Below are 15,946 nucleotides of genomic sequence, written 5' to 3'. Positions count from 1 at the left end.
ACTGAAATAGGAGAGAAGAAGAACAGTGAGAGGTTTCTCATTGTTCTTAAGCGCTTTTCCTGGTCACTGGAATTTATAAATGTATCTGTCTTCCTAAGAACTCAGAATGCTTTCACATCTACCATCTAATTTTTCATCTCCTCCGTGTCCCTGAGAGGGACATGCGTCCCAATGGATTGAGCATGGGCCTGGGAGTCAGAAGGATCTGAGTTCTAATCCTGACTCCTCCACTTGTCTGCTGTGTGACCTTGGGCAAGTCACTTAACTTCTTTATACCCCAGTTACCTTATTTGGAAAATGGTGATTAAGACTATGAGCCCCATGTAGGACATGGACTGTGTCCAACCTGATTAGCTTGTATCTGTCTCAGCACTTAGTGCAGTGCTCGGCACATAGGAAGTGCTTAACAAGTGCCATTAAAAAAAAAGTAGGAAAGGCCAGGAATTAGCATTCCCATTTTCAGCAAGGGAAACTGAGGTGGTTGAGTGACTTTTGAGTGACTTCCTGTCCCTCTAGTCAGTAACAAAGCAAAGTCTCCTGACTCCTTGACCATGTTTCCTTCTCCCAATGTAGGGAATGCTCTACTGAGTTGGAAAAATCATTATTCCTTCCCTTGAACCCTGGGGAATCTTTGCTGAAAGCTGTCTTAAATAAAAAGTCAATCAGAAGTTTGGGAACATTTCAAATTATCTAAAAATGACCAGAGATTTGAACCATACTGCGGAAAAAAAATACACATCCCACGCTGGAAAGCTTGCTGCCATTTCAACCCACATGCAATTTTAATGGTTCAGTTATATTACCCTCTGAATAATAATGACTTTAATACCTGTCACTTTTCTAGAACCCTTTTTTTGAGGTGCAGCCATCATTTGATTTCTGACAACTTTCCCCTTCTCTTCTACTCCTGTGATGTGAACATTCTGCTTTTCCCCCCAAGGTCAACTTGGTCTGTTAGAGAGTGCTATGGGATGACTCTGAAGTTACCCACTGGTGTCTTCGGCAGTCATGAGATTCAGTTCTCTTGGGGCTTTCAACCTGTTCAAACACAAAATGGTAGGTTTCCCCATCTACAGCTGCCAATTCAGATGTGTCTGCCACACATTAGATGTATCCTACTGCATGAGATTAGTGTGTTTGGGTAAAGTTGATGCATGTGTGTTTGAAGCTCTTGCTGCTAACCTTATTCATTCGATTGTATTTATTGAGTGCTTACTTTGTAGAAAGCACTGTACTAAGTGCTTGGGAGAGTACAATACAAAAACAGACATAATCCCTGCCTATAACAAGTTTACCGTTCATCAGAGTGTTTTTATTGGTAAAAGAGATGTGGGGGAGGTGGGGGTGGGGGAGAGAGAGAGAGAGAGAAAGAAACAGATCTTTGCTCCCTCTATAGATGTTTTAAGATGCAGTAGTGGTTCAGACAGGCTGTAATATCTAATCGCAGAAAGCAAAATTCCCTACCAAAGGCCCCATGTTTATTTCTCCTCTTTCTTTACCCCAACCCTCCCTCTCTCCCTGTCTCCTTCTCTTTCTTGCTCCCATTCCCCAGCATCCTCTCCCACCTGTTACCCCTCAGCTGAGACTCAAATCGTGTCTACCATCTCCTCCCAATTGTAGCGGTTCATTGTCCCCTTTAGGGTTTTGAACCCATCTCTCATTTCATCCCTCTCCCAGTTTAGATGGATTCACTTGAATGTATGTTTGGGAAGCGGATTCTCAGAAAAGGGGAAGGCCACTCTGGTGGACTGAAAACCTCATTCTGAGAGATGCGACTGAGGGTGGTTGCGTAGGAAAAGCCACTAAGAAAGCATTCGTTTCACTCATAAATCTTCTGAGACCCTAGAAGACCATGTCATCAAGATGTCGGGTGACTGGGGTGGCGGGGCGGGGGGGGAGATCTGGGCATTCTTAGAATCAAACCCAGGGGCAGATTTGAGAATCTGCTCCTTTCTCTCCATCCACCATCTCACTTTTCTTGCAAACTCACGTATCCCTTTTTACTGAGACTGGCCTCTGGTCTGCCTATCCCCAGCAGAGTCAGGAAAGGAAGCTTGCTGCCTGTCTTCTGAATAGAGCAGCTGTTCCTAGGTTGGAACTCAGCACGGACCAGGGCAAGCTGCGTCCTTGATTTCTCTCCCAGATAAGCCCCGGCTGCTCTGTTCAATCTGCAGCTGCCCCCCACCTTGCTCTGTGTGGAGGGTGGAGGAGCCCCACCTCTTTAGGAAGAAACACAGAGTTGGTGTTTTCAATATTTGGAAGGGAGAGGTCTGAAAACCACAGCACTGCACCTGAATTTCTGGATTCAATTCAATCGTATTTGAGTGCTTGCTATGTGCAAAGCACTGTACTAAGCACTTGGGAGAATACAATATCATAATAAAGAGACACATTCCCTGCCCACAAAGAGTTTACGGTGTAGAGGATTTGAAGGTACCCACAAAGCACCAGCTTCAGTCAAGAGACCTTTCTAAAGGAAGATAAATTCACTACTGAATATTAGCATGAATACAGGGTGATTTGGAAATAGGATGCATAATGAAATCTAGGAGAAGTGCCTTTTCAGAGGGGATAGCTTTAAAACATAAAATGGGATGTTAATAGCAGGCTCTGGGATGTTGCCACAAAATCTTGCTTGTTTTAGGAAATGATATATTTTTGTTACTCAATATAAATGAAAAGGATTTCAGGGCATAATCTTAACCTAACCTTAGGCTACCATTCCATTAGAATTGAGACACAGGGAAGGGGAAGGTGGAAGGTTCTAACTCTCAAATCCAAGCTTATATCTTGTCATATTTTGTAATTTTTTTCGAGAGATTTTGTATCGCAAAAGGCTATATTATATGATCACTTCATGGTGTGGCTAAAAAAAAATGCATCTGAGAAGTACTGTCCTTTATTGCTGATACTCGCTAATGAAGCTGGAATGGGCCAGGAACAAACACATGGCCACAAAGTCAGATATTCTCTTAGGTACTTAAAATTCATGTGGATTTCAAATTTATTGGCTGGAAATGATAGGAAATTCCCCTTTAGTTCCCATTTTTCTCGTTCCAAATGGCTCTGAGCACATTGTTTCAACAAAATCAGCTCCACTAATAAAATTTGAATCTGAAAATATGATGGAGGAAAGATGTTTGGATTCTGGCTTGAAATGAAGAGCCAGGGGTACAGGCAAAACCCTTTAATGAAGCTAGGTTTTGTAACACATGGGAAACTAATCCTGTAACTTTTCTGTGGCTGGGTGTAGATGTGCTATTACTGTCTTTAGGTCATCCTCATTAACATTAAGAGATACAGAGTCAATCAATGCTGTTTATTGAGTGTCTACTGTGTGTAAAACAGTGCACTAAGCGCTTGGGAGAGCACATTACAATAGAGTTGATAGACAATATCCAATCAGTCATATTTATTGAGCACTTACTATGTGTAGAGCACTGTACTAAGCACTTGAGAGAGTGCAGTGCAACATAGTTAGCAGACCCATTCCCTGAACATAATGAGCTTCCAGTCTAGAGAGGGAGACAGACATTAATATGAATAAAGGAGTAATTTATAATGTCTGATTTAAAGATATATACATAAGTGCCATAACAAGTTTGATGAGGTGAACACAGATTGAAATGCGTAGATGATTCAGAAAGGAGTGTGAGCCCGGGAAAAGAGGTCTTAATCGAGGAAGACCTCTTGGAGGAGGATGTGACCTTAGTAATGCTTTGATGTTAGAGTGATAGTCTGGCATATGGAGGGGGAGGGAGTTCTAGGCTAGGGGGAGGATGTGGGAAAGGGTTTCACAGTGAGATAGATGAGATCGGGGCACAGTGAGTAAGCTGGCACTAGAGATTCAAAGTTTATGGGCTGGGCTGTAAGTAGGAGATTAGTGAAGTGAGGTAGTATGGGCTGAGCTTATTGAGGGCTTTAAAGCCAATGATAAGGACCTCTGTTTCCGTTCCACCCTCTGGGGAATGGACACTTGTCCTATAACAAACTGGGGTGTTTGGGTACAGGAGAAAATTGAGAACATATCTTCTCCTTTAAACATCCAAAACGGTTTTTTTTGCTGTATCATGCTCCCCTTACATAATGAAACACTGCACTTCAAACTATGCCTTATTATTTGTGTGTGTGTGTGTGTGTGTGTGCATTTTCCCTTCCCATTCATGTATCTGAAAATAAATAACATATAAATACACACACCTCTGCCTTTGTATTTAAGGGACATGATGCTGACAATAGGATCTTGTCCAGATGTGCAGACATGGCAGAAGAGAAGACCTCACAACTGATACTTTCCTTTCATAGTTTGGGCTTCTAAAGATTGTCCTTTGCCACAGTGTTGAAGTCTCTTGCAGCATCTGTTCCTGCTTGCAATTCTTCTTCCTGGCCTCCGGATCTTCTCTACATCTCTCTCCAAGGAGAGCAAGCCTCTCCCTTGTAACCATACCTTGTGTTCATTTGTCTGCAGCAGTTGCCTACCAGCTGTCTGCTACAGTACCACAAATTCCTCTAGACTGTAAGCTCATTGTGGGCAGGGAATGTGTCTGTTTTATTGTTATATTGTTCTTTCCCAGGCATTTAGTATAGTGCTTTGCACGCAGTAAGCACTCAATAAATACGATTGTTTGACACTGTGTTTCATTGTACAGGCAGGTTTCATATAAAACCGGGTCATTTTCTTGAAGAACCTCATGTTAAGGTAAATCATTTTATGGTACTCTTGCTCTGACTAGTTCCACCCACAAGTACACAACCTGTTCTGCCGGCATCACATTCTAGTCAGACAGACACGAGCCAGAAGGACAGTGTGGCCTAGTAGAAAGAGTATGGACCTTGGAGTCAAAGGACCTAGGTTCAAATCCTGGCTCTGCCACTTGCCTGCTGTGTGACCTTGGGCAAGTCAGTAATTTCCCTGGCCCTCAGTTTCTTCATCACAGTTATTATTATTCCCTAATTCTGCAGTAGTGTCATATCCACAACACTTAGCAGAAACAACAGTTACTGGGGAATAGATTGTGTCTTTGAAATGTTTGCTCTGTAGTGTTCTTTCCTATGAAGCAGGGTAGGAAACATTCACATTTGGTAGAGTGTCTTTTATTTTGAAGTTTGTGGTAATCTGGAGATGAAACTATGTTTTTTGGCCTAGGGGTTACAGAATGGAAGATGAGGAGGGGAGTTAGGAGGGTTCAGTAGATATAGAGCACTATGGACTTGCCGCAACTGCCTGGAGGACATGTTATGGAATGAGGTCATGTGGAAAGTTTGCCTTTGAAGTGCTTCCAATCCTCTCTCCGTTTTTTGTTTGGGAAAAGAATAGCAAGTTGATTAAAGAGGGGACAAGTTAGGAAGGTTGGAGGGAATGAGGAGAGAGCGATGGAAGAGGAAAGCATGGCTCCATTTCTGAAGAATCCAAAATAGACTCATTCTGAATCCATTAATGAGCCTGAAAAGGTTTTAGGAATCATGTCTCCCAACCCCTGAGCTCCCCTTCGCATCTCATGGTTTCCTAAAGAAGGGGTGGTTAGAAAACCCCAAACCAAAGTATCTAGCAACAGCCCAGTAGAACCAAACCACCTCTAAACTCCAATTGCCAGAATACTGGGAGCCGGCCGCTCATTGCGACATGAGAATTTAAAAAAGGTCCTCACAGGGCTACTTGTTTTTAATCTTCCCTTCTGCCAAAGCATACAGTAAAATAAGACTTGAAGCTTTTAGGTCAGTTACATGTGTGTGTGGTGGGAGGGGGTCTTTTTTTAAAAGCTCAAGTGCTTTTGAAAATTCAGTTTTTAAAAACTGCTATTGTGTATGTGCTGTGATCATGGAAACGGAATGGATATTAGAAATGAGAGAACCGCAGTTGGGAGACCGCTGCGAAAACCCTAAGATGTGTTTCTCCTTCCCCTCTGGCTCCTACATCAAGTGCCTTTGCAGTCGCTACATCATTTATGTATTTGGAAGCCAAGCTATTCAAATTCAGCTACACCCCATAAGCTTTCCATGGTTCACATCTCTGTATCCTTTATAGAGTGGGTTTCCTTTTGTATTTGACCCTGGTCCTGCTTCTAACTTTAAATGGCACAAGCAAATGTGCTTTGAAAAGTGTGTTACAGTGTAGTTGTTAAATAAAGCAATAACCTATGCACTTGTAATGCTTTCTCTATGACCTACTTACATACTACTTCACCCTCCTTATAGTATGATTAAAAGCTGCTTTGAATCCACTATTCCCTCAAGGGATTTGAGACTAGAATTTAACAAACTGCTGAGAAGGCTTAAATCAGTAAGAGGGCTTCCCTACAGCTTTTTCCAGCTAATTCACATGCAATTAAAAGTAAAATAAATATTTCAAAAGAATGCATATGTTAACGAAGCATTTTCCACCTTATAGGAAGGGGCAAATTTATGCCTCTCATTTACCAGTGGATTATTTTTTTCTGCTTGCCTTTTCAGAAACGAATTTTGTGGGGGAAGGGTTTGCTGCATTCTTTTGTTCTAAAGAAGAAGCGTTTTTGCTTAGGAAGTTTTGTTACTGTTGGGTTTTTTTCTATTTAGTCAGTGTGTAACATTTTCAGTGTGTAACATTTCAGGGATAGAGTTATTTCCTAATGCAGGGTTTTGGTCTTCCTCAGTTTACAGAGGAAGCCAAGGAAAAGTCAGGGGTCTTAACGTATGTGTCAGTCAACCACTTGCCCACTAAAATTTGGAAGGATCCATACCAGTTTGTATCATTTTGGGGCTGTGATAGTGAACAACGGGGCTCTAGCTACTAAGACGGACAATGGAGTGGCAGGTAGAGGAAAGAGAGGGGAGTGAGGGGGTGGCGAGGACTCAGTTCGGGGAATCTTTTTCTGCATTCATTACTCTGATCCTCAACCTGGCCACTCTGCAGAGACAACACTGTGAAAATTGAAGGTCGACCAGCTCTAGGCTGGATTAAGGACCATGAAGGCATGAGGTCAAATGCCAGATGTGTTTCTCCCCCTGGAGGAAATCAGATCAGTCAGTTTTTCTAGGTATGGATTCAGCTGATCATTCCAGGCCCTTTCTCGCCAAAACCTTGAGCACACTGTGCCTTGACTTTCATATGCCTTTTGATAGGTGACATCTTTTCCTTTGTTTAAACCCAGAAAATGGAGGGTACCCATGCTTGGTTCAGATGCAATTGCTTCTTAAAATGGGGTCCTCTCTGAAGACCAGAGTAGTCAGGCCTCACAGCACATGTATGATAAGATGACTTGTATGCAAGGAACACCCATTTCTTTCCTATACTGAGGTTTCCTATATATCCACTGGGGGACTCTTTAATGCAGTGTACAAACATGTGATATAATTTGTTAACTCTTTGGGTGCTGTGACTGTACCCCTCCTTTGTCTTTGTCAAAGGAAATCCTATTCTGCATGGCCCAAAGATCTAATGAGAATTTTTGTGAGTTGTTGTTGTTGTTGTTGTCTTTGTTGTTGTTTTAACCTTTGGTTTGATGAGAGGAAGAAAAATCAAACTCCTCTGGAAAGAAGTCAGTGACACCCTGTACATTAAAAGTGCTGTATTTCGGGAGATTTTGAGAGCAAATTGAATGATAATTCATGAGTATCCAAATGGCAAATGTGAATTTATAGGTAGCTTTGTGACATGCATTTTGAAATGCTAAGTATATATTGGAAATTGATGCCAATGACATTTTCTAAAACAACTCCCCTTCCTTCATTAAATATATTGTCTGCATCGGGTTTAACCAAGAACAGTGCTGGAAACACGATATGAGAATATCGTGATATAAAAATGCAATTCCCCAGAACTGTCTGGTAAAAATAACTTAACCTATTTTTGCCAATTTATGAGGGCTTTTGCCATCTTCAGAGTCCTGCGGCTTAATCTTTCCACAAATCTAAATTGGTATTTAGGCATTAATGGATGCTGTGCTATGCATCCTGCGAATTTTGCATAAATCACCCCGTGGCTTTTAGGTACTTTTGCCTGCAGTGCTTACAATGCCTTGAGGTTTGTCATTCTCTTAGAAAATGCGACATAATGCCTCTTATTTTGAGATCTGTGATTCACCGCCTTCAATAGAATAGAAAAAGAAAAGTGTTACTTGCGCAGAAATATTTTCCGTACATTCCAAGACGAGTTCTGAAATACGGACGTGGATTTGGGGAGGTACGTATGGCTGTTATTAAAACAGGAAATCTTCCAAATTATTGATCAGCATATCCTACTGATAGACATTTAAATGTGACCCAAATAGCGAGTTTTACTTTGTGCTGGATTTGGGAGGGCATGTGTTGCTGTTGGTGGGGTGTTTTTTTTTTTTCTCACCTTGACGGCAAAGTTGCACTAAGTCTAACCCCATTATATCAGGTGATTCGAAGCGGCAGGCTGTGGAGTTGAAATGAAGATTTTAGTGGAAAGGTTTAATAAACTAATTTGTAGTTCTAGGGGGTTGCTCTCTGGAAGTGCAAGAGGATGATGTGAGAAGGTGACTAAGCTTCCCTCCAGCCGCTTCTCGGGTCCTCTCCAGGGCGGTGGGGTTTATTTCTCTCCCACTGATTCTTTTTGGGGGGGTGGCAGGTGGAGGTGGGGAGGGGTGGGGTGGCATCTTTTGGGCGAACCCACAGCCGGGTGGGCAGGGGTTAAACCGTAGCTGCAGTGGGCCCGGAGCTCCGCCTCCTATTTCAGCACCTGGTGCTCTATAGACAGTTGCCTCAGCAGTAGATTTCAGAGGGGATTGGAGGAAAACAAGAGGGGGAGAGAATGTGACAACTGCCGGTTTGGGTGGCTGCCTTGGGGAGGCCTCGTGCACCTGTCCCTGCCTGTCCGCCTCCCGGGCGGCGGCGGCCTCGGTGCAAGCAGGAGCCCCGGTGCAACCACGAGCCCCGGTGCAATCACGAGCCCCGGTGCAAGCACGAGCCCCGGTGCAACCGCGAGCAGCGGTGCAACCACGAGCCCCGGCCCCGTTGCAGCCCCAGCTGCGGAATCAGCCCAGCCCGGCGCCGACCGGACCATGACTTCTTCCTTCAAGCTGGATTTTCTCCCGGAGATGATGGTCGACGGCCGCTTGCTCGTGTCCGACCGAATGTAAGTCGAGGTCCCGGGCAGCCCTCGTGGCCGGGGGGCGCGCCTCCCGACCCCCGGAGTCGTCGCCGCCGCCGCCCCGGCCTTGGGCGCGGGAGGAAAGGACCTTCCTTCCTTCCTTTCCCCCTCGCCCCCCTCTCCATCCCCCCATCTTACCTCCTTCCCTTCCCCGCAGCACCTGTATATGTGTTTGTACATATTTATTTTACTTGCACATATCTATTCTATTTATTTTATTTTGTTAGTATGTTTGGTTTTGTTCTCTGTCTCCCCCTTTTAGACTGTGAGCCCACTGTTGGGTAGGGACTGTCTCTGTATGTTGCCAACTTGAACTTCCCAAGCGCTTAGTCCAGTGCTCTGCACACAGTAAGCGCTCAATAAATGCGATTGATTGATTGATCTATTTATTTTATTTTGTTAGTATGTTTGGTTTTGTTCTCTGTCTCCCCCTTTTAGACTGTGAGCCCACTGTTGGGTAGGGACTGTCTCTGTATGTTGCCAACTTGAACTTCCCAAGCGCTTAGTTCAGTGCTCTGCACACAGTAAGCGCTCAATAAATACGATTGATTGATTGATCTATTCATTTTATTTTGTTAGTTTGTTTGGTTTTGTTCTCTGTCTCCCCCTTTTAGACTGGGAGCCCACTGGTGGGTAGGGACTGTCTCTGTATGTTGCCAACTTGGACTTCCCAAGCGCTTAGTCCAGTGCTCTGCACACAGTAAGCGCTCAATAAATACGATTGATTGGTTGATCTATTCTATTTATTTTATTTTGTTAGCATGTTTGGTTTTGTTGTCTGTCTCCCCCTTTTAGACTGTGAGCCCACTGTTGGGTAGGGACTGTCTCTGTATGTTGCCAACTTGGACTTCCCAAGCGCTTAGTCCGGTGCTCTGCACACAGTAAGCGCTCAATAAATACGATTGATTGATTGATACCCAAGCGCTTAGTCCAGTGCTCTGCACACAGTAAGCGCTTAATAAATACGATTGATTGATTGACAGGCCGGGACCCCCTCCTCCCCCTCTACCCGCCTGCTCGCTCGTCCCGGGGAATTCCAGGGTAGATCTGCTACATATGTGCGCCCTCGCCTGTACATGTGTGTATGTGTGTGTTTGTGCACGTGTGTGCACGGGGGTGCGCGCTTTCCTGTGTCGAATTGGGTGTGCACGGGCATTGTTACCGCATCCTTTTCACCCCCTCCCCATTAAATCATTTCTTTTTCCTCCCCCCGCTCCACCGCCCCCCACACTGCCCCACCAGCCCGACTTGGAATTTGAAAATCTTGATCCCCCGACCGGAGGAGGGATCGTTTTTAAAGTATTAAAATAGCCAGGTGCACGAAATGTAAGGTAATTTGGACGTCACCTGGTGGGCCCAGCCCATAGGCACGGGGTAATAGCATCATGAGTGTAATCCTGGAGGCTTTTTAATTTTTATTTTGGGTTTTGTTTGGATTTAAAAAAAACGTGGGAGCAAGAGGACAGCGCTGGAATTCCTAAAGCGAGGAAAAGACGGCCCATTTAGGTCTGCCTCATTAATCTCGAAGGGAAAGTTTCTTTTATCAGCTCAGGCGTTGTCCAAGTCACGAGCTTGGGGCAGGTCCTCCAGGCACTCCAGGCATAGAGTGAAAGGAGAATCAATCATCATCATCATCAATCGTATTTATTGAGCGCTTACTATGTGCAGAGCACTGTGCTAAGCGCTTGGGAAGTACAAATTGGCAACATATAGAGACAGTCCCTACCCAACAGTGGGCTCACAGTCTAAAAGGGGGAGACAATCAATGAAAAAAGAGGGGGAAATAATCAAAGGAGTGGAAGGAAAAAAGTGGGATGAAAACTGTTATGTCTAGAATTCCATTTAAACCCATATATGATTTTTTTGAACCGGCTTCAGTTTTTGCCCTGAAGTTTTGCTCCTATTAAAATTCCTGATCAGGAAACAATATGATTTGACAGGGGCCGTTCCGATTCGGGGGACACACTTATGTGTCCGTAATAGTGCATATGCAAAGAAAACTCTGCCCACTCTAAGGTTGAAAAGTCTTTAAGTGGTCTTTGAAGCATTTCAAGTTCTGTCACCCACGTTTAGACAATTCAAGGTTTTATGATCCATTTTGCGGGCAACAAACTCTTCCCCTAGGGTGCTAGATCCTTTTCCTAGCCTGTTAAGTGTGATGAGTTGGGAGAGATTCAGTGGTAGCCAATTTTTCAAACAGCTGAGATTTAAAAAAAACAAACAAAACAAGACTGGAGTGGAATCTGTTCAAAAGAGTGACCAAGCACCTTTTACACAATCCTGTTCAGCCATCATTAGGAATGTCAAACTGTATAAATGATCAAGTTCATTGTCTCAGTTCAGATAATCAGATAACAAATTACAATATTCAATTTCCTTTTGGCATTTTCTTTGAGAAATCTTGGTTAATTATCATTCGAAGTGTATATTTGAGGTCCCTATCCTTTTTTCTTTTTTTTGCATATATTTTTCTCCCTTTTCCCTACCCATAGGGTCCTTTGCCATTTTCAGGTTTTTATATTGAGCCTTTAGCCTGTAAACCAAACGAGCAATTTATTGGAAAAGAACCACAATTTCAACCAGCTTTGATCTGTTCGCCAGCAGATAGAAATCCCAGTAATGAAATGTTTATGAACTCCAAGAACCTAGTGACCATTAAATGAATTTGAAGATTTCACCCTTTTCACTTTGAGAATTATGAAAATTCAACTTGTATTTTTCCCTAGTGTGTAATTGAGGGTGCTATGTCAAACTGTTCTTGTGAATAAAGCCTTTGTACCTTCACTTTGGAGACGCTTTGCCCGGCACTAAGAATGAGTCCCTTCCCACCCTGCCCCCACAAATATTCCTTCAGCCCAGACGATCTCCTTTGGATCCAGAAGCCAATTTGCTTTCAGAATGGGTCATCTATTGGTTGGTAGGCCTAAGATCTGCACACGTGAATATGATTTCTTAGGGAATTTGCTCTTAAACAATGGTTGTCTATTTTATTTAACTCATTTAAAGCACTCGTGATTGTCGACCCAAAAAGAATGACGCAGTGAAAACAGGTCTCTTCTGGGCTACTGAAAAAAAACATGTAAGAGCGTAGCTTGTATTTAGCTGTTAGTTTGAGGAGAAAGTGGTCAAAACCTGCCAGAAAAATTGCCTTCTCAGTTCCAAATAACTGGGTAGATTTATGATTTTAGGGAGAGGGCTGTTTGTCGTATGCAGTCCATTTATCGCCATTCAGACCGGATTGCAATCTGCCAGAGCTGCTTGTCTCTTAAAAAAACTTAAAAGCATGGTGGCTTCTGTAGATTTAGGCTTCCAGAGTGGGAGACTGGCAGTTTCCGTAACGCAATCAACCAACTTTGGAGGATGTGATTTTTTTTTTTTTTTCTGAGCTCTCAAGGTAGGTGAACAAATAGTTTGTGAAAGGAATGATTCTCCTGGATGGCTCACTGGTCTTCCAGGATGTAAACTGTAAATTCTTCTGAGTCTCTTCAGTTGTACAAAACTATTACACCATAAGTTGAAATGTTTCCTAGTTCTGTAACCTCAGTACGAAAATTAACCTGTCATGTAACCTTTTTCTATTTTTGTTGAAAATAAGAGACCCATCTACATGTGAAAAATAAGTAGGTGCTGGATATTTAAGGGTTCCATTTTGAAATATGGAAGCTATTGATTCACTTAAAAAAAAACCATTGACTTTGGTTCCTTTGCAGGTTAGATCTAGGTGAGCAGTCTGAGAAATGTTCCTAACACCTCAAATGTGGGGAAAAAAAATGGAATATTTTTTTTTTTCCTCTTGAGGAAATTGCAAATGAAAATGGCCTCTACGATGGACTGAAGACTCAGAAACAATTAGTTGCTCAGACTGGACTCTGAAAACTACTCAGAAGAATTGTTCAAAAACTTGAAATAAGACTTTAGTTTTCAAACACTACTGAAAGTACCCTCATTCAAAGATATTTCCCTGTAACAAAGTAGTGCTTTTGTGGTTCTATCTTCCCTCCCAAAGTAACATGAAGTGGACCAAGTTGTTCACTTAAACCAATGTCTTTCTGAGGGTCAACATCATTCAGTTTACAGTCTAGCTAGGAACTTTACCTTAAATGAATACTTTGTAAAAGTCAGTGAAAATATGAAAACCAGGATAATAATAACAATGGTGATACATAAGTGGTTACTATAGGCTAGGCATTCTACCAACACTGAGGTAGATACAAGATAATGAGGTTGGACACAATCCCTGTCCCAGGTGGGGTTTACAGTTTTGTAGCAGGGATGTGGCTCAGTGGAAAGATCATGGGCTTGGGAGTCAGAGGTCATGGATTCAAATCCCGGCTCCACCACTTGTCAGTTTTGTGACTTTGGGCAAGTCACTTAACTTCTCTGGGCCTCAGTTACCTCATCTGTAAAATGGGGATTAAGACTGTGAGCCCCACAAGGGACAACCTGATCACCTTGTATCCTCCCCAGCGCTTACAACAGTACTTTGCACATGGTACCTTTTTAACAAATGCCATCATTGTTATTATTATTATTATTATATTTTGATCCTCATTTTACAGATGAGGAAATTGAGGCACAGAGAAGTTGTGACTTGTCCAAAGTCACACAGCAGACAAGTGATGGAACAGTGGCGGATTAGAACCCAGGTTCCCCGATTCCCAGGCCCATGTGGTCTTTCCACTGAACCACAATGCTAATAACTTAATCCTGAAGGAGTGACTTCAGAAATATGGTCTTTGATCCAGAGCCTAGAACTGAAGATTCTTCCCACATCAGAAAGTGCTTTGGATGTAGCCATTTAATCCCACTCTGCCACATTATTGAAATTAAGAGTAATTCATTTTGCTCAGCCATAAACTTTTGATCAGTTGAATATTTTGTGAGTGAAGTTGTTGTTCAAAGTGCAAGACAAGGAAGTTGCATCTGTACTAAAATGGGACCAAGTAAAAGTGATTGGGTACTGTGTTAAATCCGCATTATTATTTGCAAAAGATTGCGGTCCTGAAGTTGTTTCCCTTTTATTTCTAGGTGGAGTCAAATTCATTTATGATCCTTATGCTAATTAACCACTGAAAATATGTTGTAGTTAAAACCATATTTGGGTTTACAAGGCATTAGCAAGACTCAGTGTCATAAGTAATGGATTCCATTATTCATGAGGCATTTCAAATATATTTGAAACAATGCAATTACAAATAATAAATTTCAGAGAGCACACTGAAGCTTGGTTTCAAGTGGGTATCGTGAAAGGGAATGGAAATTGGAAGACTCCCAAATTAGAGCTGTGCATGTCTTGACAATTATTTCTCAAATCTTTTGGGAGACTTGAGAAACACATTTTCAGGTGGGATTTCTTAGTTAACAGTGCTTATCGTAGGATCAGCTGTTTTTTGAGACCACAACCTCCTCCCTTATTGGCATTTTGGAATACTAATGTTATCTTTGATCTGGCTAGTGGTATCACTTTAATTGTTGAGAGTTGCTACTTAATTATAGTTTGCTTGATTGAGATTACTTTGGCATCCGTTGATGAGCTGCAAAAAAAAAAGGGGGTGGAGGGAGACTGTAGAAAGACAAGATAAAAAGCTCTAAAAAGGGAAAAGGATCTTCAGATATAAACCTAGTAATTAAGATTTCATGGGTCCATTTAGCATGTTTTGCTCCTCCAAGTGGCTTTTCTGGCAACCATAATAACAATATATTGGGTTTCAGATAAAAAAGCCTCTTTGAAGTCCCCTCCCCTGTTTGTTAGTTGAATCGTAAAACTTTGTTTATGTTTGTTTGAGATTCTTGGTTTTGTTTTCTTACTTGGTTTATCAAAATCAAGCCCACATCAATTTCCTAGAAAAATAAAGGCATTATTGTATTATCTAAAATATTTGGATTCACTTCCAGCATAGATCCTATTGTTGGATAGTTTGTTTTGGCCCAGTAGGTCAAATTTCACAAGGGAGGAATGTTATTTTAGAAAAAAAAAATCACATTAAATGGATAGAGAACTATGGAAAAGAGCACCACGTTTTAAAAATTCCTAGAATGTAAGAAATGCATTCAACAAGAAATGATTCCCAAGAGACTAAATTAGTAAGTCATTGACATGCTACCACATATTCCAAGTAGCTAAATGGTTTATTTCTAGTGTGGTAAAATGCTATTCTGGTTTCTTTGGAGGCTGATCATGGCTTTTTTGTTTTTTGGGTTTTTTTTTTTTGTGTGTGTGGGGGGGGTTCATTCATGAATTTTGTCATGAAGTCCAGTGGGTCTCATCTGACCCATCAAGTCAGTGGGGGGAGGGAGGGAGAGGGGAATATTGGGAGAGCTGCCAAGCATTTTTATTATTCATTAGTGTTTATGCACCATTACATAGAAGTTTCAGTGACTTCCTTCATTCAGGAGACATGCTAAAATTAGAAACAATCAGATCCTATGGTGTGCTTATTGTTAAGAATGTAGAAAATTTTTGTTTTGGTGTTCTGTGATGGAAGCCACTTGATAAACCTAAGAGAAATGGAGCTCTGCTTCCCTAGAAAAATCTTAGTGGGAAACAAAAACTCATTAGAGCGGTAAGTGCAGTGCTCTCAGGTAATTGTAAAATAATTATTCCTGTTATCTCTTCACAATTTAATTGTTCTATCTCATATTCTTAGGCCCCAAATCCAGATGTGTAGGGCTATAACCTTAGATCTCCCTCTGGGAGTTCAGTTTTATGTAACTCAAATGTCAAGCTTTCTCTAGAGGTAGAGACGGAGAGAGAGTGTGTGTGTTTATATATTAGGGGGAAAACATCTTGAGAGTTCCATCTGCCTTCAAAAAGAATAGGTAAATGACCGAAACTGATTTCTAGACCCTCTAATT

The 15,946-nt window shown here is 42.1% G+C and overlaps 1 protein-coding gene across 14 annotated transcripts in view; it reads left to right on the top strand.

Annotated features, from left to right (window-relative positions):
• The window catches only part of CELF2 (CUGBP Elav-like family member 2), a 452,584-nt gene that overhangs the window by 153,132 nt on the left and 283,506 nt on the right, over window positions 1-15,946 (top strand). For 3 of the 14 annotated variants that reach the window (XM_038740999.1, XM_038740998.1, XM_038740995.1), the window contains exon 1: window positions 8,752-9,076. The exons of 10 other annotated variants lie outside the window; for them this stretch is intronic. In XM_038740999.1, the coding sequence (XP_038596927.1) occupies window positions 9,003-9,076 (74 nt within the window). In that variant the 5' untranslated portion in view covers window positions 8,752-9,002. Of the gene's footprint in view, window positions 1-8,751; window positions 9,077-15,946 lie in introns of those variants that run through there. One more of the 14 variants, XM_038741001.1, reaches the window with a different exon arrangement.

This window comes from Tachyglossus aculeatus, assembly GCF_015852505.1.
Source record: "Tachyglossus aculeatus isolate mTacAcu1 chromosome 12 unlocalized genomic scaffold, mTacAcu1.pri SUPER_6_unloc_1, whole genome shotgun sequence".
NCBI classification, from domain to species: Eukaryota; Metazoa; Chordata; class Mammalia; order Monotremata; family Tachyglossidae; genus Tachyglossus; species Tachyglossus aculeatus.
The sequence above is the reverse complement of the archived record's forward strand: the minus strand, read 5'-3'. Positions and strand labels throughout refer to the sequence as shown.